This window comes from Gymnodraco acuticeps, unplaced genomic scaffold (assembly GCF_902827175.1).
Source record: "Gymnodraco acuticeps unplaced genomic scaffold, fGymAcu1.1, whole genome shotgun sequence".
NCBI lineage: Eukaryota > Metazoa > Chordata > Actinopteri > Perciformes > Bathydraconidae > Gymnodraco > Gymnodraco acuticeps.
In genome coordinates, this window is record NW_022989755.1 from 753,905 (window position 1) to 779,529 (window position 25,625).

Sequence of the window (25,625 nt, forward strand, 5' to 3'; positions counted from 1 at the left end):
TTCATTGCCTCCTGTTATTTGAAAATAATAGTGGAATATGGTATAAAGACAATTTAGTTTAACAATGAAACTAAAACAAGTGGCATGTAGATTATTTATTGAAATACAAACGTAATTTAACTGAAATGCTGTCTCGTAACGTAACAAATTATTAAGCTATACAGATTATGAAGTAATACATGTCCACAACATGTCCCATGAAAAGGATATGCAGTGTTATAGAGGTAATGCCCACTACCTATGAATCATTGTATTCATCAGACGTCTTTCTATAGCTTTATAGCTAGTGTGAGCCCATCTCCTATGGTTAGCATACTCAGGTTGATGCGAGCGTCTCGGTGCAACTTCTTGTTCAGCTTGTCGATAGCCACAGTGTCTTGGTCGTCAGGAGATGGATTCACTACCTTTCCACCCCACAACACCTGCAGAAAACATAAATAAACAGGTTTAGAGGATTAGCGGTCTGCAAATATCCAACTCCAACTTAATGTCTTTGTGAAGGCCCTACATTGTCGATGGCGATGATGCCCCCTTTCCTCAACAGCTGCAGAGATTTTTCGTAGTAGTTCTCGTAGTTTACTTTGTCTGCATCGATGAAGGCAAAGTCAAATGTTTCAGCCTGACCATCTGACAAGAGATCATCTGAAAGAAATAAAAGAGAACATAAATTACAAGTCAGGTTATATTATTATCATTATAAATAATTTATTATCATCAGATTTGTGACAAACTGTAAAGCATTAACCCATCACTGTACCCTGTATGCAAGGGCTGGTTTGCTTTCACTAATTGTACGGAGGCTCAGTCACTGGTACATTTTTATATACAAAGCCATGTTAGGGAAACTTCCATCTTATATCTGCTCCCTGATCTCACGGAAAATTGTACGTGGCTACTGCCTGAGATCGAATGCTGTAGTTTTATTAAATGTGCCAACTGCTAGGACTGTCTTAGGGAAGACAGCTTTTAGATGCGCAGCTCCTCTGTCTTGGAATAGTCTGCAAATTAAATGGAAACTGAACAATCTGGTGCCACTAAATGTTTTTAAAGCTCGGTTGGATGCTAGTCAATCGGAAGCTATTGGTACCTGTTTATGTGGATAATTATGTAAATGATGCTGTATGATGTCCTTTTGTTGTTCTATTTATGTTTTTATGTTTCATGTGGAACAACTTGAGCAGGTCTCCCTTGAAAAAGAGATCAATGATCTCAATGGGATTTATCTGTATAAATAAAGGTTTGAATAATGAAACTATATGAAACATATTATTGCTTACTGGCCAGGCATAGTAATCATTACGTATACTGGTTACTAAAGTAACAAATATATAATTTCCAATACAAAAACTATTGTAGGTAGGCTAAAGCACGACTTAGATGATTGGCACGTGACGTCACACAACGTCGACTCGAGTCGTGACGTTCACCGCGACTTCACCGTTGAAAGTTTGATTCACTTGGAAAAACTTCAGAAAATAGCTTAAACAATTATACACGTTGTGTATTTGACAGATTCGGAAATAAGTCACACAAGAGATGAATGAAATGCAAAGGATAAAGAGAAGTGCAGCAAACACAGAGACCTCTTTGGCATGACAATTGGAATCCAGGTGAGTGTAAACCTTAGCCGTTTTATGCTATTAAATGCTACATTCAGGTAGCTAACTATGTGCTATATTTGCAGGTAACCCCAGCTGTGTTACTTAGCATTTGACTAGCTTAGATGAATATGTTAAGCCAAAACGCAGCTGCTCGCAATCTGGACCTGATTGTCAAATGGTAATTAAGGACATTGATTTCAGCTGTAAGATTCTACACTTGAAATAATCACGTGACACTTACTGTCACAATTGCGAGGGAAACCATTTAAGAAACACGGTGGAGTTGCATTGTGCATTTTTCACCGAAAGGTTTAGCTGCATATTTATTTATTTTATAAAAAGTGAATCTCACCTGCGTTGCGGTTGTTTTTAATTGTTGTGGTATGGTTTCTTTTTCGCTTTATTAAATTGCTCTAAACTGTCAGGGATCTTTACTGCCCCCTGTGGCGGGCAGGCGAAAAACAGTTGGTGGCAAATGTTATTAAAGCAATTGTTTTGGTTTTGCTATAGAAAATACTGTAATGATGAAGACTGGTTGTTTGGCAAAGTAACTTTATGACCTTTTAAGCCATTATTAGCTGTCATTAATGTGAAATGCAATTCATCCTATTTGTTATATCAGACAAATTAAAGTTATTCAAATAAAAGTATCAATGTACCCAGAGTTTTCAGAGCTGGCTGTATGCGCAGATCAATTTTCTGTTCGACCCCAGCCTGGAAAAAGAACAAGGATCATTTCAAAACTGAGTGCAGCGGATACATTGTCAGATGAAAGGTTATTTATGCAGTACATGAAAATATTTGTACATGCATGATGTAGTTATTCTATTTTTTTCGATGGTTTTACAAGCATGACATTGTTTACAATAACCTATTTTTTATTTTCTGGATGAATCAAAATAAGATACAGGCAGAGGGATATGGGACTGGATACAGCTGATTGTATGTTTACATATTGTACATGAGATTAAGTATCCCAAATGCACTAGAATACAATAATCTATATGAAGTTCAAGCATGTAAACAGATATTTCACAAAAAAGTCAAAGTCTGAAATTATTAACTGTGACCAACTTGAAAGTCATAAAATTAAATTCTGAAGGTGGTGTTGATTCAATCATTTAAAACATGATGAGTGTATGATTATTAAATGACTTGGCAGACAGGTTCAGTATTTGTCCTTTATCACACAAAAGACTGACAGATACTGAAGGAATTCTGCTTCACATGCAGATGCACAAAAGTGCGTCAAATAGTGCTGCCATTTATTACCTGTGGTGTAAGAAAATCCTCTGCACTGATCAGCACTTTGCAATATAGGAACAATACAGCAGTATTACAAATCATATACTTTACTCTATCATAATACAGTGCTTTGACAAATACTATAACATAGATGTGAACAGTACCTCTTTCCAGAAGGGTTTGCCAATGTTGGTGTAGTCGTCGCTGACATCACATGCCACAATAACTCCATCATCGGGCAAAGTCAGTGCAATACTTAGTGTGTTGTAACCTGTGTATACTCCTGCAATGAGAGGGCACTCAAATCAGCACAATGGATGACGACAGAAAGGACAAAATTAACACTTTTGGAAAAAATGTAAATGATTATATTCTGTTTCTGTACAGGCAGTGTGATTACATGAACTCCAGTTTCTTTGTTGTGGTCATGAAATGACATTTATGCACAATATGCTTTTCTTTATGTAAACAAATTTGAATTGCTTTACAGCTAATATAAATGTAATTCTCTGCAGCAACCCAATTCCTCCTAGAAACTTGGCTTCTTGTGCGCATTAAAAAAGGTACTTTACTGGAGTCTGAAGATGTTAAGGATTGTTGAATATCAATCCTGAGAGATGTATGCATTACAGAGACTAGGTGTGATGTTAAGTCTGAGGCCCTTACCAATCTCTAATGCTTTCTTGGTTTTAATAAGCTTTGCCATATTGGCCATGAACTGCGACTGCTCGCAGGCGACCATCATGATGTTCCAGGAGTGTTCCATTGTCCTCTGAAAGCAATAAGCAGTTGTGAAACATGATTTTATGATATAAGTGCTTTAATTGTGACAGAACACATCCGTACTCAGTATACTGAGATGTGCTTACCAGTCTGAGTTTTTTCAGGGCTGGATGCTCTCTCATAGAGTTGTTGAGAACATACTGCATCAGTGGGTTGTCTTTTCCCTCACCGTGACTTTTGAAGATGCTCATTCTGGTAGATTTCCTTTTCCCTGAGGACAAACATGAAACAATTATAAGGATTTTAAGAGCATGATGTCATTCAACTTACCATCCAGCTTATGCATCTTTCAGGAAACTGAAGTCTGGTCCACTTAATGTACAGTAGTTATTTGATTTAGATAAGAACTCAAGAATAAAACTTGAATGATCTCAGTGGGTTAATGCAATTATTGCAGCAGCAGTCACAGATCCAGATTTGAAGACTGGAAATTGTAAAGCAATAAGTATCTTTATCTTGGAGAACATACAATGACTCAGTCTAGATCAGGGGTCACCAACCTTTTTTAGGGTGAGGGCTACTTAAAAAAAATAAAACAAGTCGAGGGCTACTTTTACTCCTCTTTTTTTTGTTTTTTGCCGTGTATATATTTAGCACATTTTAACATTATTATATGCTGACCTTTAACCTTTGTGTGCTGTTTGGGTCTGTGGGACCTGTTTTCAGTGTTTACTAAAAGAACATGTATTCCATTTAATTAATGTAACCTGCTTTATTTGGGGGTGGACCTCACCTCTTCTAGGGGGGTCCGGGGGCATGCATGGAAGATTTTTTTTTAAATGTTGAAGTGAAATGCATCAATCTGGAGCACTTTGAGCACAACATGAATTTATGGATACAGCTCTCAACACTCAGATGAAAGGGAGCTGTATACATTTCAATAATCCAAACATCTTTAGAATATGATCACAACCAATAACAAATCGTTTAAACTTATTTATTCTTATCTTATGTTACCTATTAGCATTCTTTCTTTTTATTTATGCATATTTTACTAATCACTCTCCTTTTAAACAGTTTTTTTTTTTACTCTGTCTGTCTGTCTGTCTGTCTGTCTGTCTGTCTGTCTGTCTGTCTGTCTGTCTGTGGGGGGACACAAACGGAATTTCGAAAAGTGCGGGGGACATGTCCCCGCTGTCCCCAGTGGAAATTACGCCGTGTGCGTCAAGTGCAATACATATATATGCAAGTTGCAATACACACAGAGTAAAACTCTGCCCCTCATGTGTTGTATAGGCTGGCACGACTAGGCTGTCCAATGGGGCTGATGTGTTGTGTAGATTCAGCCAGAAGGAAAATCAGCGGTCAAACTCCTTATGAAGCGTGGAGGTGCCACATTGCTTTTCTTTCCGACTGCAACGCTGGTCCCGCAAATCAAGCAAGAACGTGATTGGTCGATATTCATTGTGGGGGTGGGGGGAGGGGTGTTAGATAGATATAGAGTTGTAGTAAGTAGATAGAGTTTGCTATGATGTAGGTTTCGTTTATGCATAGGGTAGATTCTTTTAATTACATTTCCTTTTTTGTTTTGTGTATTTTATTCATTTTGGATTTGCTTGGCGAGTTATTTTTAGAACATGGCGACTCACGTTGCCCCTACGGGCGACTCACGTTGCCCCTACGGGCGACTAAATGCCCGCGGGCACCGTGTTGGCTACCCCTGGTCTAGACTAACACATTGGGGTGACCGTGTCTTTGTACCTACTCATTCAAAGGCTTTGCAGTTTAGTATTTACCATTATTATCAGGGTCATTAGGAGCTGGAAAGTGAATGATGATAAGAGGGAGACTTTGTACCGGGTATTATTTGTAGAACTCAGTAAACCCTCTACATTACACCCTGAGGTTGAACATTTGGATTACCATGATGATGCCTTCTTTCCTAGTTCCAACAGCTAAAACACTACATTAATGTAACTATTTGCTTGTGTTTTTCTATCCATGTACTACTAATGCACAGGATTTAACGCTTAACTGTAGCATTAGTCAAGACTGGTATATAGGTCACTCATTAAAAAATCTTTAATGCATCACTTCCATTGTCGGTTAAGAACACCACAGCCACATTGAAAGGTTTAGTATTAAGAGTGCACCTATAATGGTAGTATATTATGTTCAACCAGACAAGAACTTAAAGGTCCCATGTCATGTCCATTTCTACTGATCATAATTCCATTGTTGAGGTCTACTAGAATAGATTTACATTGTTCAATGTTCCAAAATCACATTGGTTTCTCATACAGCATCTCTGTATAGTATGTGTATCCACTCTGTCCTAAACGCCTTGTTGGAGCTCCTGCCCCCCCCTCCCTATGAGCCCACTGTGCTCTGATGTGTGTGTATGTGTTACAATGGCGTTTGTTAGCAACCAGTCAATGACACCAGTAATGACAAACAGATGAGAATGCTGCGTGGGGTCTGGGTTGCCGTGTTGGCGGGACGTTGCAGGGCTCGCTGCTCCGCCCTTTGAGACTCGAGGAGCCGACAGTGTGAACTGGATTACTGGGCCCTTTCTCATTTCATCAAATCCCCCTGGTCGACTCCTCCGGTAGTGACCCGGAAATGAATTTTAGCGCGCCATGTTGAAGGACATCTAATTTCTCTAAATGCACTTCGAGGACCGAGCATCGAGGAGGCTTTCTGGAGGAGCTATAACTGAGGATACACTGATGGGTCCTCCACGGCTCCTTCGCGGATGCATTTCCGGGAACAGAGATGTTTCAAAGAGTCGTGCCGGCCGGACTTATCTCAGCCAATGACAGCTCTGCATGCATCCCCTGGATATTATTTTATTAACTGCTCTCATCGCGACGAGATGTTTCCAGACTCCAGAGAGAACAGCTGTGAGGTCCGTGCAGAAAGCAGAGCAGTGTGTATAATCTATATCACTCAGTATAACAGGCCTACTCTCTTTATTTGCTTTAGTTTAGTAGATATCTACAAACAAAGAGTCGATATTTTTCTAAGACCATTTAGTGCTTCACATAATAAAATACACAACAGCTGTAGCCTGTTTATGTGTAAGTGTGTGTGGTACAGTGTGTGCATAGATGCAGCAGACAGACAGGTTTCAGTTGGTTTGGTGTCCTCTGCTTACTTTTAATACTTGTAAATAAAACTTTTGGCCCGTAATTTATTTTCCTCATTGTATCGACCAGAGAGGGGGGGGGGATATATCCAGTCTCTGATAGTGTTACATTATTATGAGAGTGCCCTGTTTGATTCTGAAATTGTATATATTTATATACATATGTGTGTGTGTGTCCGCATCTGTAGCCTCTTATTGTCTCATTATACCGCACTGTGAATGATTAAAAGTAAATATATAAGTCATATATAAGTCATCATGAACACATCTGTCCATCAGACAGAGTGCTGTTGTGCCTCCTGTCATCATTAATGGACGTCTCTTTAAAATGACCGCTCAGAGGAGAGGAGTTCTCATTTCTCTAACCGCCTGCTGCTTCCCCTCCTCTCTCCTCGGCTCCCCTCCTCGGCTCCTCCGCTCGCATCTCCTATGGGCGGGACTAAGTCTCGAGGATAGGGTTGCGTTCCAATAGTCCATTTAGCTTAGGAACCTTCCTAACGGAGTGAAATGACCCGGAAGTCCCTCAGTGGCAGCCATGATAAGTGCCGTTCCAATTCTCTAAATGAAAGGAAAGGAGGTTTCAAACTTCCTTTATAACCTCCTTTAGCTTAGGAACCACTGGACGTCCCTTGACGAAAGGAAGGAGAAAATGCTGCCCCACAATGCATTGCAGCCGCAGCATTTGCCGTCACTCATCAGTCGGCCGTTCACGGAAACAACCGATTATGACGGAGAAATGATATCATGAAAGTTACAGTGCTTATTAAGCATTTTTAAAACGTATGTGGTAAGTTGCCAAAGTGCTTTTGTTCTGAACGTTCATCAGTATTATAATCAAAAAGAGAAATATGAACATTAGTTTTTACTGAAACGATCAAATAAAGTCAACATTTCAGTGTTTACTGAGCTGTGTGGAGTTTGTTCAACTTTTAAAAGATGTTTGAATGGTGATATAGATGTTAAGGACTAACGTTTATAATAAATACATTTGTATTGATTTTAAGATATTTTCATAGTTCATACAATCATACGTATTGGGATCATTTGTATTAATGTGGACCGGAGGGAGAGGGTGACGAGCATAAGCTTCACTTTCCTTTTTTATTTCAATTCCAACTTTGGTCATGAAGAATATGTTTCTCTGTTGTCCAAGTTCATAAAGCAAAGCAACAGCATCAGAGCACGGTGCAGAGTCTCTAGATGAGTTTACAGTAGTCCCTCGTTCTTATTAAACATCCATGTTGTAGTCCGCTGTATAGAAAACTGTAGTTTCCATAGTTTCCCCACAGCAGCAGACGCACATTCATGACGTCCGCTGGCGCATCATAAACATGTCGGATAGTGAAAGTGCATTCTGATTCTCTCCTTTTGAATTCTCCTATCCACTATCCCTTAACCCCGTGACGTTTCACTCAGAGGTCAAGGAATAGCAGATAGGGTTAGAATTTAGGAGCTGATTTTTGGATTATCGGAACGCAACCTAGGAGTCGAGGAGGGGAGTTAGAGAAATGAGAAAGGGCCCTGGTGTCGTTTCCTGGTTGCTGCGTGGGGTCTGCGAGACAGCGAGATACGGCGAAACTCAGCCTGAGCACGCACACACACGTGAGTGGAGAATGAGATCAGCTGCGGCTGAGAAAAGATAAGGCTGAGTGAGTGGCCGTTTCTCAATCTCGAGGTTTCTGGCTTCCAAGCCAATATTTCAAGGATGCTACGTCATCGAGTGCCGCCGAAGGACTGTTCCAATCTCCAGCATACTTGGAATTCCACCGAGGCCGCGTCCTTGGTTTGGGGGAAATTTCGAGGCTGCACATAGACTTCGCGTCCTTAAAATCCCCACAGTGCTTTGCACACGGACCAATTTCAAAAACCCTTGCGGAGAATTGCTGAACCGACACAGCACATATTTAAATGTAAGTATGTAGTGGCGTAGAACATGTGTTGGTAAATATGTTACTTTGTTACATTTGTTTGTTATCATCACAAATGTGTTCCGTGAAAGTAAAGCAAGTTCCTAATTATATAGACATCGTGAGGTATTTATTTTCGGTACAGTTTATGTTGAAACCGTTAGAAAGAGTGAGTGAGCCTGTTCCATTATTCTTCGTTTTCCGAAGCCGTGGCTTGGAAGCATACTTGCTTCGTTTCTGAAGGAAGTGATTTGGAAGTACGCGACTACCAAGCCAGCATCCTCGCGATTGAGAAACACCCTGTTGTGTGGTGTGTGTGTGTGTGTGTGTGTGGTGTGTGTGTGTGGTGTGTGTGGGTGTGTGTGTGTGTGTGTGGTGTGTGTGTGTTGTGTGGTGTGTGTGTGTGTGTTGGTGTGTGTGTGTGTGTGTGGTGTGTGTGTGTGGTGTGTGTGTGTGTGTGTGTGTGTGTGTGTGTGTGTGTGTGTGTGTGTGTGTGTGTGTGTGTGTGGTGTGGTGTGTGGTGTGTGTGTGTGTGTGTTGTGTGGTGTGTGTGTGTGTGTGTGTGTGTGTGTGTGTGGTGTGTGATGTGGGTGTGTGTGTGTGTGTGTGTGGTGTGTGTGTGTGTGGGTGTGTGTGTGATGGTGTGGTGTGTGTGTGTGTGTGTGTGTGTGTGTGTGTGTGTGTGTGTGTGTGTGGCTCCACGGCTCCACGGATTGGTCCATTTGGTCTTCGTTACGTCACTTGGTACCAGGAAGAAAAAGAGAAATCCCCAATGAGGCCTTCTGGGCCAGCATAGACAGGTATTTTCTGTGTTAGAGTTGTACTCGCTACAGGGTGTACTTTGAGGGTTTGTGACTTTGTAGACCAGGGGTGTCCAACCAGTCGATCGCGATCGACCGGTCGATCGCGGGAAGATTCACAGTCGATCGGGAGATGCGTCTAAAAATAGAACAACAATATTCTGTTTTATCGTTAATGTCCTATAAAATAATCTTCCTGTGCCAGAATAATGCACTTGAACGCATCAAAGCTTTGTGATTGGCCGGCGTGACCCCATGTGTCGGGGCGTGGCTGGTGGGCAGTGGGCACTATTTCGCTGACGTTGTCCGTGTCAACAGGAGTGACAGTCCGCACACACACAAGACCGCAATTATGGCAGAAGCAAAAGAGCCCAAAATATATAATTTTCACTCGGAGTGGGAGGATGATTATTTTTGTATCTATTCCAATTCAAAGTCCATCTGTCTCATCTGCAATGCGAGCGTGGCTTTATCGAAGAAGAGTAATTTAGGAGCGGCATTTCAAAACAGTGCACAAACGCTACGAGACGGAATTCCCTCCTAATTCTGCCCTACGCTCCAAAAGGGGAGGGGCCTGAAAGGACAGCTAAATGCACAGCAGTCCATTTTCACCAGGCCCAACAACAAGAGCAAGGCTGCTACCAGAGCATCTTATCGTGTCAGTCACGTTCTTGCGAAACACATGAAGTCTTTCAAAGACGGCGAAGTTGTGAAAGAAGCGTTCCTGGACGCTGCCGATGCGCTTTTTGGGGACAGTAAAAAATAACAGTAGCATTTCAACAGGTTTTTGATATAATAAAAACTCAAGTTAGATACCGTTATTAATCAGCTGTAATTTTTAGTTTGAACTTATTCATTATAATTATATTGTACAACATGGTATAAGAATGCAAACTTAAATTGATTATAGTCTATTATCAATTCAGGTTAAGAAACTAGAGTTGCTTGCATCCTATTTTAAAGGCATTTATTTGTATACTCTACTAAAATGCAACAAAAAAAGGGTTTGATTCTATTAATTTTTTAGATAATCTTTTTTTATTGCACTTTGGCAGCAGATTCCTGTGTAGCTTCAGATCTGAGTTGTCTTATTAGTAAGCCTAATTTATACTTTTGTAGCAACACTATTTTTATATAATGGCAAAGAAAGGGTTCAGAGTATTTTCTTTTTTCCTGTGTCATATGTGGCAGCACTGTTCAATGTTTCTTGAAGACATTACCCACTGTAGTATGTGACGTGTGAATAAACTCCAACTCTGTATCAACAACACTGTTGTGTAACTTCAGTTAGATACTTGTATGTGTGTAGATTAGAAAGAGGTAAGATAAAGGACCTGCAGTATTTTATGAAGTATTCATCGTACAAAGGTCAGTTTTATACAAGTAGAAGTGTGTATTTACTGTCAGTAATGGCTACGCCTCTCTATTTGGACTGGTAGATCTCGGCAGACTGGCAGCTTTAAAAGTAGCTCTCGGTTCAAAAAAGGTTGGGCACCCCTGTTGTAGACCGTTAACATGCAAACAAAGTTACATAACACACAAGAGGATGGGTAATAACCGGAAAAGCATGACATGGGACCTTTTTTTTAAAAGAGTGATTTGATTTGTTTACAATATGTCCACAACAGATAAGCTCAGATATATGCTGAAAACTCCTGCTTCCAGGCAGTTTTAAAGCAATACTTGTATTACTTTTTGAAACTGAAACTAAATAGTAATTTGTTTCATATATGTTTTCCCTACTCTACAGATCGAAGTCTACAAAATAACACTAGATATTCATAAAAAACACAGTGCCCTCTACTGGTAACACGCCCTTACACACGCCTCACTGCTGATAGGTTAACTTGGCATAGTCGCGACGTTGTAAAGCTTTAACGTGAAGAATTAAGGCAAACAAAATTCTCTCTTACCAATTAAATAACCGGTGAATAAAACCACTCCCAGTGTGACAGATCCAGCCAGGGCCTCTTTGGATATATAACGAAAAGCCATATTTTAAACCACAACTGTGATACCACACGGATAACCTGATCCCAGCTTTAGCGCTTCCGTGTTGTCTCGCGCGTTACCGTAATACTGCGAACAGAGGCGAAGCTGCGAGGGATCAGGGGCGCGTGACCATGTGAGACTGTCTGTTGTGTTTCTATCCACATACTATCAGACACATGTACAATGCCATCGTGTGATTGCCATTGTGTTTAGTGGCGATGAGATAAGCAAAATGCATAGTGTTGCTACTCCAACTAATCCGACTAAACAGAAGAAAACAAATGTATATTTAGCAAAGCCAAATGAACAAAGTGTTGATGATATAATGCATCCATGACATTTAAAAACAATCATGCAGTTGCAACCGGTTTCAAGAGAAAAACAACTCACCACAAAGTTGCGTCTGAAGATGGCGGCTTGGACGTCAGAATGCCTAACTGAACTGAATTCCTACTGAAACGACCCTTAAAAAATCGAATCATTCATGTAGAAATGGTCATATGACCTGCTGCAGCTCTCATGATAGGACTGTACAACCGACGCCCATTGTCATATTGGGACCCTGGGACTCACTGCTGCGTACTCGTGCATGTCCCTTTCTTTTGGAAATGTGTATGACAATAATAATGTCATTATGTATGCAACAGAACAATGGTAGACAACAGTTCATTGAGTGGAAGTTTCCATACCACTATGTGCACTAATTCTGTAATACGTTCTAAAAGCTCTGCAGTGAAACTCTTGTTATTTTAAAACTTTCTGAAAAGAAAGCTTCATAAATACACATTTATTATTATTAATATTATTATTATTATGATTATGCGTGGTAGTATGGATTGTGTATATATATATATGCAGGAACTTTAACATTTAAATTAATTCACAGAAAATGGAACTGTTTGTTTTAAACATGTTATTGAAGTCCAATTGTTTTATTAATTAAATACAACACAATATAATTACTCCACAGAATGCATATGAAAGTTAAACTCAAAATATTTGGACATGTAATATAGGTGTTCTTACTGAGAGGGGCAGTGTTGTCAAGGCAATAAAGTTAACTTACAGTTAGTAATACTTACTGGATATGAAGAACATTGCATATTTGCAATGTATTTGTTGATGTGCGCACTGTTATACACATTTCATTAACCTTTAAAACAATTAAATTATGGCTTGTATGACAGTTGAGCACTAAACACCTGAATTGTTTTGGTCATTTATCAGTAATTATTTAAAGAGAAAAAATCAGTATGACATGAGGTGTTGTGTAAATTAGAGACCATGTGTTTGGGTTACCCTCTGTGTGTGAATCTGATTTTGTTAAAGAGCATTGTACTGAGGAAGGCTTAAGGTGACTAACTAATTTAATCCTTTTTTCTTCCGGTTACAATGTCAGCGTTGTTTAACTGATGATATATAAGGCAAAACATTCACAGTCCTGGAAATAACAACAACTGTTTGGGTTTAGTCCTCATGCTACATGACTGAAAACAGATTTGATCACATCTGAAGTTTAAAGAGGATTAGCAACTTTAGATATTTTAGAAGAGCTTCTCCAACCCCATTTCTTTAAGTGCAACAATAAAACATTTTGACAAAAGCAAGTAACATTTTAAAATAGCTTGATATAAACATGATTCTTACTCATAGTTATACATCTCATAAAGCATAAACAATCCAAAAACTCAGAGGATTTATAAAAAAATAAAAGTCAAGTCTCAGGAAGTGCAAACCAGGCATGGCTGCAGACCTTCAACCCAAATGACGAAGAAGCAGTATTATATTTTACTGGACAACCAATGACGCTGTTCACTAGTGATGAATAAAACAAATGCAAAACCTTATAACTAGCAGCATAATTTCCAAATGTACATTCACCATTTTAATACAAACTCTAGGTCTAACCATAGACTGTATATATAAAGGGTCTAACTAGTGACGGATATAAATATATCCACTAGAGGGAGTATACGAGCATCATCAGTTTCCTATGTGCTGCATAAAAGACAACAGCATAATGTATTAATATTTCTGAAAAAAACCATACCAAAACAAATGATGCCAACTCATCCAGTGTGTGTTAAGGCCACGGTGACAGCACTGTTTCTGTTTGATAAGGACACTGTGTAGAGATTAGTATTCATTCTCAAATAGGAGAAGATTTGGACCAAGTGTTTTTTTTTCTAAAGGACCCCTCCTGTTCTACCTGATGGATAGCTTGAAATCTGATGCTCTCTCTTTCCCCTGACCTCCAGTTCCCAGGATGCCCTGCATGGCTGCTGCTCACTGACGGCGTCTGGACAGCAGGGGAGGACAGAGTCTTCCTCCAGGGGACTCGGACGCTTCCAGCTGGGACGCCGAGGTGTGGAGCTGGCCTCGGGGTAAGCCCCTTGTGTGAGTAAACACCATAACAATCCAGCAGAGAGACACGCTCCCTGGGTCGGGGGATTTTCTGCTATGCCAGAACAATGTCGACACTGTTGTGATGATTACATTTTATAGGCCTGCCTGACTCGAGTCTGCTGTCTATGAGAAGAAGTTTTTTATGATGTCACATGTCGGGATGATTAATGTGCTCTGAAATGTGTAGGCCATCTTTGTATGTGTAATGAGGCAATATTCCGTTTTTATCACAGACTACAGAACACTTTGAGTCCATTATCTTTTTCTACAGAGGACTTGTTAAGCTTAAAGTGACCAACTGTATTAAACATTCACCTGGTTAATCAATAATACATTTAATTACTTAACAAACATGCCCTACACATTTTAAATCCAGCTGAACAGTGTTTGTCAGAATTCTCTCCCGGACAATGAAATGCCATGCAAGTCATCTACTCTCCACTCTTGATTTTTGACTTTGGCAGCAGACTTTCTTTTTGACTGACAGATGAGCAAGCGATACGACTCCATCAAAAAGTGCAGCCTGACAGCTCTCTTCAAACCAAATATACTCCTTGTTCCTGGCACTATATCAATTTGACAAGATGAAAAGTGTTAGAAAAAAAAATATATGTGACAATAATAGGGGCTTCACTATGAAGTCATACAAAACAAATGCCCATGTACGTGACTGTCACCGAGTGTGTAGTTCTTCAGTCTTCAATATGTCTTCAATAATCTGTCTTTTATGCTGTTGTATAATAAATATCCCTTCCCACATTTGATTGAAATATTATTGATTCATCTATTGATTTATATTTAAAATCAGTGGTTTAGGCCATGTGTTATTTTGTTTGCAGGAGCGCTTAACATAATTCAGGATAAAAAAGATGTATGCAGATATGGGTTTTAATTTAGGTTGAATGTATACAATGACTTGCTACAACCTGTGCAGTTGCATGGATCACATGCAGGATGTTGCCATTTTTTTGCAGCCATTTTTATGTTTAGTTTTTTTTCTGGGCTCTTGCACAGGAAGAAAACTTCCTTTTTCATATTCATATTTTTACAATTTTTAAGCAGAAATGATAAAATATCTCTAGTTTAGGCTTCTCAGATGTGGACATTCTCTGCTTCTTCCTCTCTGCACTGCGATGAACTAAAATGGATAGAATGATGTTTCTTATTTGGTTAATAATGTATAATGCAGGGCTTAATGTACACACCAAAGAACCTTTAGAACCTAAGACCTCTGGGTAAACATGACCCTTTTATAGCCATTAAACAACATCTTTAGTCAATTATTCATCAAAGTGAAATGCTTTTTGCCATTCGCAGGGGGCCTACATGCAGTTGTGATCAAGTCACTAAATATTCTTGTACTTGTGCTGTCATCACTCGAGTGTGTAAATCCTCATCACTGTGATATGCCTACATTCTGCCCTCCCATTTAGCTAATAAAAAGCATAGACCTAAATGATTCATGGCAACCATTTACATAATTCATAATTAAATCACTACTCGATGGCTTGGAATTTATTAATAGTGAAAATGCTTATGCCGCCATCGTGATATACTAATTAATATCTTTAGTTATCATTGGCACATTGCTCACTCAGCTGGGGCCTGGTTATGGGGCAGGAATAATGCAATGCAACAACAAATTATCAGTGCATTTAAGTGGGAATGTCTCGGAGTGATGGCCACAATATGCATTTGCCTGAAGAACTTAAGGGAAGAATCTGTTTTATCAGAGTTGTCACGTTCTGGCTAATCATTTTGAACACTGTAAAGATTAAGGCTAATGCATTTCCATCCTCTCCCGCATAGTGCTGCAGGGCATTTCTAATCGTGCTGTACACTTTTCCCACAGTCCACGGAAATGTGTGCCACACATGCTCTCAAGCACACACTTCAAATCCTGTAGACAAAGAAAAACAGAAAATTAAAACAGCATTGTTAATGAAGCAAATGTGTATTTTGATACTGGTCTAAATGGTTGTAGTGCTAAAATGTTAAGCTGAGTAATTGACAGAAAATGTAATTGTTTACAATTTTGGTAGAATATTTATTGATATACATTTTTTATTTCATACAATAACACAAAACATTTGCTGCTTCTGGTTCCTCAAATCTAGGAATTTTATAACAGTTTTTAACCATAGCCATTTCAATAACACGTGTCAGGAACTAGCTTTGGAGTTCATACTGCAGCAGAACAGATAACGCAGCATACTAATAAAACTAATAAAAAAATACAAAAGAATAAACGCATAGATAGAAAGCAAAAACTAAATGTACCTCAGAGGGCCAAGGGTTTATAACTCAGAGTCATTGGTTGCATTGCATCCTGTTACAACAGTAGATTGCCTGTATTAAAAAAAATCCCCTAAAACCCAAAGGTTGACGTGACCTCATAAAGACAACCCTGAAACACACGGGTCATGTTAATGAACCCGTGTCACCAATTAACCTTCCCTCTTCTCTTATGAGCTCAATGTATTTTTATTTTCGACAGTTAATTCAGAATTGAACATCCAGTAACCCTCCCCACCAGTGGACAAACAAAAGGGTCCCCTTCACTAATGGTCCCTGAGGCTTCACCACTATCTATTGATCTGCTGTCACCCAATTTCTCTGTGACTTATGCCCTGCTTAATTCCCATTACTGTGCACACTGAAGCCTTATCAGAGAGAACAATAGCCTTGTTGTCACTGAGGGCAAAAATATGAGCAGGCCTGTGACGGTGTGAGCGTAAACTCATGACTCCAACTCCTCCAGTCCTCTCGGTGACCTCTACGCTCATGTGAGCCGGTTTGAAGCCCGGCGACAGAATACTAAACTCAGTCCGACCCGTTTGCAGATGAATCAGAAAATTGGATCTTGCTTGTTTCATAAAAACGAGCCCCCAAAATACAGAGGGCCGGCTCTTTAGCCATAAAACTGTCGTTGTGATATGTCTCTTGCAATGATGATTCTCGGTTACTGCATGCCCCCTCTCCAGCTAGCTGCTATCTCTTCCTTTCAATTATCTGTTTCTCTGCTCTTTTAGACAAAGCGTAATATAACTATAAATCGTGTAACCGGCAGAAGGTATGGACATTCTGTCTCTGAACTGCTGTTGAAACTGCCATAAACCACCCACAAAGTCAAAGATAAGGATTTACAGTTATTTAACATCATCCCTGTCCCCTAAATCCCACTGATAAGAGAATTAAGTGATAGCTATAGGTTCTTTGTCCTCTAGCTATTGATTCTTTTAACAGAGAGGCCCTGTGCAATGTTTTTATTGAGCATCCTATTTGCTTTAAGCTTGTGAGTGGAAATTGAGCCATTTGGATTGTTTTATTGAACTCCAAATGCTGCATTCGGAATGAACGTATCTGGTAACAGTCTTCTTGTTTAGTTTGTGGAAATGTTTTCAAATCACAACACATGACGTTGATGTAGAAATCTGCAGTATTGGAGTCAGAATGTTTGCCACGGAGAGGTTAATTACCTCCTTGAGAGACCATCGAAATAAATAGTTTTTATATAAAGTTAATGACAATTGAATCTGTATGCCCATTGTTTTCTGGTATGATACAATCATAATGCTTGTCTACATTTCAGTCACAAGAACTGAATTTGCTGAATGTATAAAGCTAAATAGGAGTGATTGTTCTTTCTTGGCCTCTCTAGACAAAACGCATGACTTGATTTACAGGAAGACATCCATCTATAATTGTAATTGGTATTAATATCAATATGCAGCAAATAATCTGCTTGTTAAAGAGGCCATTGTTTCTCCAACCCTGGAGTATATGTCGCTCCTAGCGCATAATGTCCCATTTTGAACAAAGACGTGTTTAGTTTAGCGGAAATTAGTCACTCGTTTCAGCATGAAAACACTTGTGTCAGTGCCTCCGAGACGGAGTAGTTGCAGCCGTTCACATTTAATGATTCAATTGCTGTTTAGCTTTGAGTTCACGACCCCGAAGCTATGATAAATGTCAAGCGCAACAATATCCCGCTAACAAGACATGCCACTGCCAACCAATCATTTTGTTATTGACTGTGAAAGCACAAGGCGCGGTAATGTGACTCCAAATGTTACGTTGCAGTGTATCTAACCATGTGGGCCGGCTATTCAGTCGTGTTCATTTGGCTCAGAGCACTAGTGTCAGATTATTCTCTGAAGCGGCCAAAAGGCATTCGGGCAGATCTCAGATTGTGTGTCAATACTTTCATTAATCATCAGAGTGGAATAATTCTAATTTCTTTCTCAAATTGGCTCGTCCTATACTGTAGGTTGTTTCTAGTTGGTGAAGTAACATTTACATTTTTACTTTTCAGGACTATTTTCTCACTTAGTTCTCATCTACTCTAAATTGCAGAATGCATTGTACATCATGTGTCACAAGGAAGGATAAACGAGCCTATTTGTGATTTCTATTTTCCTCCTAAACAAGCCATTTTTAATAAATGTGGCTGAACAGTTGGCATCCCACTGCTTTTAGAACACATGGGTCAGGCTAATGCACTTATGTCTCCAGCCAACTTCCCCCCTCTGTTGTGAGCTAAATGTATATTTAGCATGGACAGTTAATTATGCAAATCATGTCCAAGTCACAGGACATCTGTGTGTATAAAAAGATTGTCTTACACTTAAATTAAGGCGGCGCAACATTTGTCTCTATTTGTTCTGTCTGTCATTAACTTACAGTACAATTTATGCTTCACAAAAAGCCTCCAACAGCTGTTTACTTGTTTTAGAAATGATGTTGTTTATAGATTATTTGTTGAAAGCTGTTAATTCTGTCTTGGTGTCATCTCCTTTCAGTGTGGTCTTGGAGTCATCTCCTTTCAGTGTGGCCTTGGAGTGATGTGATGACGGCAGTTAATTAATTTAATGCTGTGTATTGAAATAGCCCTGTTTGTGTCAACGCCTAATCAACATATCTTTCACATAAGAATAAAGTGGTGACATATAGGCCTAAGTTGTTGATCAGGGTCATTAGTAATGAGTTTGATTAATGAAAAGTGTGGACTGAAACTAGAGGTCAGTGCTGTGGTTAGAACCAGATTCTTTGATATTGTTCTTTTGTGTTTCGATTAAAGTTTATATGATCATCTCATCAAGATACGAATCCAGAAAAAGTCAATCAATTAAAGGAAAAATGTGTTTATGTATAAAAATAATATGAACCAATCCCAGCAATGACCCACCCTGATCTGTGATGAGAGGTATACATGATGGATAGAGGCATTGGGTGGGACTGTCCTGCTATGTCGATCCCAGAGAAAGCTAAAGGGCCACTACACTATGTATAGCTTAGTTGGGCCTTTTTTTGACAGAGGGTCATTCCATTTAGTACTTGGACCTCCCTGTAGGTCAGTCTTAGTATAAGGCCAACTGAAGAGGGAGGGGTTAAGCAGGTGCAAAGGTGGTAGCAACTACAGCTGTAATGATTAGTTGAGTCAGCGATGTGTTGCTTGACAGAAAAGTAATCATCTATTTTGATAATCGATTAATAGTTAGTTATTTTTCATGCAAAAATGGCAGAAAATTCAGTTTCATATCATATTTAATTAACTTGTCTTTTTAAAGGACATACAAAAGGCATTCAAACACATAACCCTTGAATAATTGTTAGTTGCAGCCCTAGTTAGGTTCTTCCCAACTGTGTTGACATGCAGCCATTGATCATTCTGAAAAGGGTTAACTGACCAAGAGCAATTTATTTGCCTATTATCAGCTGGCCAAGCATGTTAAAGGTTTCCTGGAGATCTTTTTAAATCTTTTCAAATGCTCTCCTGTTCTGGGGTTAACACATCTCAGACCTCCACAAAATGCCCGTTGAGATGTCCGTGGCCACTGGTGGAGCTCTGCCTCATTAGTGAACTGTGGGAACAAAAGACTCAGAGCAGAGGAGTCCAACCCACATAAATACAGCGGAGCTGGAATTATGCTCAAATGTTAAACCCCCAAACAAACGGGATTGGAAACTCTCTGGGGCGTCTTCTGAACTTCGCTGCTGTCATCCATCAAGAATATTGCGATGCAAGTCTATACAGGACTTGGACAAAATGCTTCTTTAAGCATTTCTCCAGGAAGCATAAAAGTGTATTTATGGTCACCACGGGCATGAATAGAGGAAGATTGGCAAACATGAAAATCAAGTCCTCTCCTGGGTGCCATCTAGCCGTGCTCGGCTGTGTTAAATCATAGACGGAAAGAACAACAGTCTGGTGGCACAACGGTCCAGTCTGACAAAGCACTGCCTTGGGTTTTACATTCTCTCTGCAGCACGTTATTGGACTCAATGTTTTGTCTTCATACCTGTTTTCAGCTCTGTAATGAACTTCATCTGTCTTATTCTGCAGTTTAGCGCATATTACCCAATGCCAAGATTTAAGGCTGCAGGAGATCCTATTTCTGCACTTGGCTGATGTGGGATTGATTTATTTTACGAATATATGAATCACTGGGGTCATTACTGAGCCAGACTCTTTCATTAAATTGAGCTATATCTCCTGCATCAACACAAGGCCTTCTGAGAGCCCTCCACCAAGAATATACTGAACCTCCATGGGGTACAGCCACTTTGAAAACAGCAACATGTAAATTATAGCTTCATTTATCCCACAAATACAGAATATTGATCATCTGTGGGGAAAGTAGGTGACAACATACTCTTTGAGACGTTTTATAATTCAGATGTATGTGGAGGGATTGAAAATAAACCAATAAATGGATCTGGTTGATGAATGTAGAAGCAACATGTTGTAGTTATTTGAATGAATAATATCCCAAGTGGTAAAAAATTATAAATATAACGACACAACTGTGTACTCATAAAAATGCCAGCAATGCTTTTTGAAACCCTTTTTAATTGGGTGGCTTGTAACAGATCACCGCAAGTCGCTCTCACTAGAATATTCCTCCCACACACGGGCAGTATTGACTTTTCAAATAAAAAGACATTAATGTAGATAACGGCCATTTTGAATCCTCATTAGTCACCGGTAATCTAGAAACATGGGCGATATATTAGGAGCCGTGTTCGCGGCTAGTCATTAAAGGAGAAATAAAAGACAAAATAAATCCAATCTTGGAACACCTGCGATTAATCATGTTGGCCACCACTGGCTGCCTGGCTGCTTAACAGTTTTATTGAGTCATTTATGCTGGTTTCCCTGATAATCCATTTATTCTGAATAATGCCTCCCTTCATGCTCAAAGAGCTGGTTTCAGGTGATACCGCTATAAACTGTATATTTTTAGTACCTTCCCCCTTGACAAACATATATTACAGCAATTAGATGTAATGGCTGACAGAAGAAAAGCAACAATTGCACATTATTCAGTGCAGCTTTTAATGAAAGTGTGAATTAAGTATATTTTCAATTATTCCTTAAGGGGATCACAAGCCAAGATAGAATCATGAATAATTTACCACAGTGTCTAATTAGAACTATTTATGTAATTTTCAGAAGAAAGAGTAAAGAATAACTCAACAAGAAAAGGCTACATATGTATATGGACTTTTTCTTGTCTCTGAAATAGCACAAAAGGCTGCACATGGCATCATGTGAGACAAAGGAGCGATAAGAGACGATTAAGATGTTCCAGTGTACAACACAAGAAAGGACATAATCCCTCTGTCCAGACTTCTCAAGTATCTCAGAATCTGCACTCCTAAAATACAAACAGATTGTCAAAGGCCTAGAGTCATCCCGCCCGACCCCACTCGACCTGGTATAACCAGTGTTGTCTGCAGTGAGAAGCTGTTTAGTGTCCAGATGCACTGCAGCTTTGACAGATTTCACTGAAGGCAAATGCTGCTGACACCCACTGCTAAACTCCTTTATTAAGTATGTGATGTGATGACAGAGGGTGTCGTATTGTCATACTGATATTCTGTACAAACTGTGAAGACCACTGAGACAAATGTAACATTTGTGATATTGGGCTATATAAATAAACATTGATTGATTTATGATGGAGCGGTCCTGGGGTTTCATCATAATACACAACAAAGGAGAATACAACCACACATGAGAGTTCTTCACTGAGGAGTTACCTTCCATGTCCTTTTATACCTGAACTATGTCCCAAACATCGTACCTCTAATACAAGATTCTATATACGTATTAAAAAATGATATGATATGTCTGCAATAGATCATTTGACCCAAACTATGGAGATTAACTTTCTAATGAAACTTACTAGGCACATGTTTTTTTCATGTGTCGTTTCAAAAAGTGTTCATATGCTGCAGGATTCCTTTATATTAGTTACGGAATAATTATAAAGTAAAATCTGCATTTGTATGTTGTAAACAATTAAGAGAGAACATAACAAGTAAGTGCAGTAATTCATGAAAATATGACAACAACATTCCAACATCTGAAAATGTTGATATCAGCACTAAAAACTAATCACTTGTTCTATATGTAACAAATTGAATTCAAGTTAGTTCTCTCCTTTCTTAGATATACCTGAAATCTAAATAAAAAGCTCAAAAAAGGGCCATAAACTACTACTAGGATACCCCTTTTTAACATTACTCGTTTAAAAAAATAATCACAGCTGCTACTTTTCTAGCCAAAGGTGAGTGGCCTGTTTCCGTTCGCCAAAGGTGAGTGGCCTGTTTCCGTTCGCCATTAGTAGCGAGGCGGTTGTATATTTAGTAATGAGGATTTTGCGTTTTCTCAGCAGTGTCTCTGGAGACTTTCTCACACGGTCTTGGCTAACGGCCTGAATCCTATCAAGTGTCCCACACAGCAAGTTCTAACACCTGACGACATGGTTATGCAGGGAGTTTCTGCTGTCACAATAAATCAGGAACAGACAGGATACAGTATAATCATGTGGGTGTCCTGTTTCACTCGGCCTCCGTTGAAAGCTTCAGCAAAATCTACCCTGCATGTTGTGGCGCACAACACAACTGCACCATACGGCTCTACACCCACAGAGCTTGATGGTTGACTTGAGAGGAATAATCCATGGGAGATAACATACAAAGAGGCCGTTGACGGTTTATGTTGCGAGTCTTGTATTGTACACAATGATGTATTGTATTGCCGCTACTCCCCTTTATTCTTAAACATCTCTTGGTTTTGATAGAAAATTGAATAAATGGGAGGCCTTTGATGGAAAATAAGCCTACAGGGTCTGTTTTATATCTCAACATGTAGCTCATACCTTAGAACTGAGGCGTTAAAGAAATCTTACGATGTCTGGAAACAAAGTGTATCAATCCATAACCATATGAAGCCTATACTTCAAAACCAAAGCAAATAGAGTTGCATGAACTATCAGAGCGAGAGCCATGCTATGCTCAGCTGAGTTCCTTCCCTTCATAAAGATGAATCCTAACGTCTAATTTTCACAAATTACCCAAACATTATGTAGTTCTCTCATTTCCAACGCCGTTTAATCTGTGTCTGGAGTATTGGCTGTCACTTCATGTTGCAAACGCTCCTTTCACTCTGGCAGTTCATTGTCTTTTGATGGGCCATAAAAGGCACTGTTTGATGGATGATAACTCGGGGCGTCTCTCTTTGTTGTGGGATGTGACGACTGAGTGCATGTGAGATGTGAGAAGAAGACGCAGTGTGAATGGGAGATGTCATCGTTGTCGTGCGCTGATACCAAGGCCTTAAGCCCCGGCTTTGATCTCTGCGAATGATTGCAAAGCAAACACAAATAAAAGATTCCAGTGTGTTCCAGTTCCCAGTGAGAAAGTTGAAGTGTTTTTACCAAGAGATCCCTCCCTGATTGGCATTTCTAAAGGAGGATATATCTGCCAATATCAGGACTGTGTTGATTTAGCGGCTGATAAATTGGAAAGGGTGTTTCTAGGAAGGTAAAGCTAATCTGTATTCTACCTGTATGTAAAAGAGTGATTTATCAAGAGAGAGGACGGCTAATGTCATTGCCTTCTGATCTGGTCCAATACATATTGAGAGCTCTATAGGCCTTAGACTCCCTGCTGACCCTACAACATCTGCTCAGGCACTTACACTTAATGTATTAGCTGTGAGGACAGGGCAGGTGTTTCCAGCTGGAGCCAGAGAACATGAAAAACAGATTGTGCCTCCAGTTCATGCAATTGAATTAAAATGAGTCACCACCATCTTTTCTCATAAAATAACATCACAAACAATGTTCTGGCATGGACAGGTGGGAATATTTCATAGGTCTGCTTGATGGTGGCAAGAAACTGAAAATATAATTGATTGCAACTCGCATAAGGAAACTATTGTTGGTACAGATTCCTGAGATAAATATGTATAAATCACCGCTATTAAAAACAAAGGGCTTTCCATTATACCGCAGCCTTTAGCTGCTAGCACTCCGTGTCCAAAAGGCTCTTTGGGGTTTTACTTTGATGTTTACTTAACCATCTGAGCACCTGTGCTTCATGGCCTTACATTATAGATTACAAAAGGGATAGTATTTCAGTTAAGATCAGGGAGCAAACATTTACCTTTTAAGCCCTACCTATTAGGAATTAAATCTATTTGAAAGCTAACTCATTAAGAGAATCCCCAGGAGGCATTGGGCGTTGCAACCAAACTTGCAACTCCCTTGATAAATATGTGCTATTATGTGAGATACGCTGATTTCTTTATTGGTACTGAAGTGGGTGTTAGTTTATTTCTCCTGAGAAAACGTGTGATCTTTTAACAGTCAGTATAAATGTTTTATGATAGAGTAAAAGAATGGTGTAACAATGACAACATCCAATCATTTGTTTTATAAATGTGCCAGTTCACCTAAAATATAAAAACATCATATTGCCATATTGACCTTTTATTAGACTCATAGATAACCTACCAAAACCAAACACACAGAAATACTGTGTGAATATTTTGATACATCTCATGAATGGAGTTAATGTGTGTGTTCATGCCAGCTGAGTATTATAAATATGGACACCAGAGATAATACTACAATACAATGAGATGATACTAAAAAACTAATTTTGATTGTATTGTTGAATATATCTGCCTCCTGATATATGGATATCTACGTATAGCCATACTAGCAGCACTTTGAGGCATGGCTTTGAGTTTAATGCTAACAGCAGCATGCTTGCATGCTCACAATAACAATACCAAGATATCCAAGGCATCCTTGTCAAACCCGAACCAAAACCCAAGCCTCGAGCTAGCATGGCAAAGCATGTACTTGTGCTGCTCTTTTTTCCTGAAATGGGGAACAGTTTGAAAAGGACATTTGTGATTCATTCTTGGTGGAGATCCAAACACTTTTAGAAGTAATTGTGTGATAGGGCAACTTTGAACATTTTCACTTACTAATTTACCTACTCTTGACTACTGCACTTATTAAATAAATAAATAAATAAATAAATAAATAAATAAATAAATAAATAAATAAATAAATAAATAAATAAATAAATAAATAAATAAAATAAAAAACAGTGTGCAGCAGTTTCTACAAATCAGTTTAAAGTACAGACTACTGCACTTACTTCATTGAAAATAATCTGGCACATGTATCCCATTATTGTCTATCATTATTTAGATGCCGGTCTGGATCCTGATGCCATGGAAAAAGAAAATCTCATTTAAATATAAAGTTAATTATCTCTTGGAGCCTTGGGGGAGGTATGTGCCCCCTGACTGCTGTCTAGTTCAAGATTGGAGCTCAGAAAAGCATGAACGTAGCTAAGAAGGATTGTGGAGCTTGCACTTGTGCCACCTGTGTGGGAGTAACACTGTCTGAAACCACATTTCAGGTCTCTTGTCAGTTGAAAATGAGTAATGTGCTGCAGTCTACAGCCTCAGGATAAAGTCATATCTGAAGCA

At 39.2% G+C, this 25,625-nt stretch overlaps 1 protein-coding gene across 3 annotated transcripts; it reads right to left on the minus strand.

Annotated features, from left to right (window-relative positions):
• Nucleotides 1-80: 80 nt before the first annotated feature.
• On the minus strand, nt 81-11,962 carry LOC117543363 (catechol O-methyltransferase domain-containing protein 1-like). Of its 3 annotated transcripts, none has more exons than XM_034211578.1 (7): nt 11,807-11,962; nt 3,716-3,840; nt 3,513-3,618; nt 3,011-3,129; nt 2,261-2,315; nt 509-642; nt 81-422 (listed from the first exon to the last, which is right to left on the minus strand). In XM_034211578.1, exons 2-7 carry the CDS (start codon nt 3,818-3,820, stop codon nt 270-272), a joined length of 672 nt encoding a protein of 223 aa, XP_034067469.1. In that variant the 5' UTR covers nt 3,821-3,840; nt 11,807-11,962; the 3' UTR covers nt 81-269. The 3 variants fall into 3 exon arrangements, with proteins under 3 accessions (XP_034067469.1, XP_034067460.1, XP_034067480.1); XM_034211569.1 differs by lacking the exon at nt 11,807-11,962 and adding an exon at nt 11,338-11,490; XM_034211589.1 differs by lacking the exon at nt 11,807-11,962 and adding an exon at nt 9,453-9,552.
• Nucleotides 11,963-25,625: the final 13,663 nt, after the last annotated feature.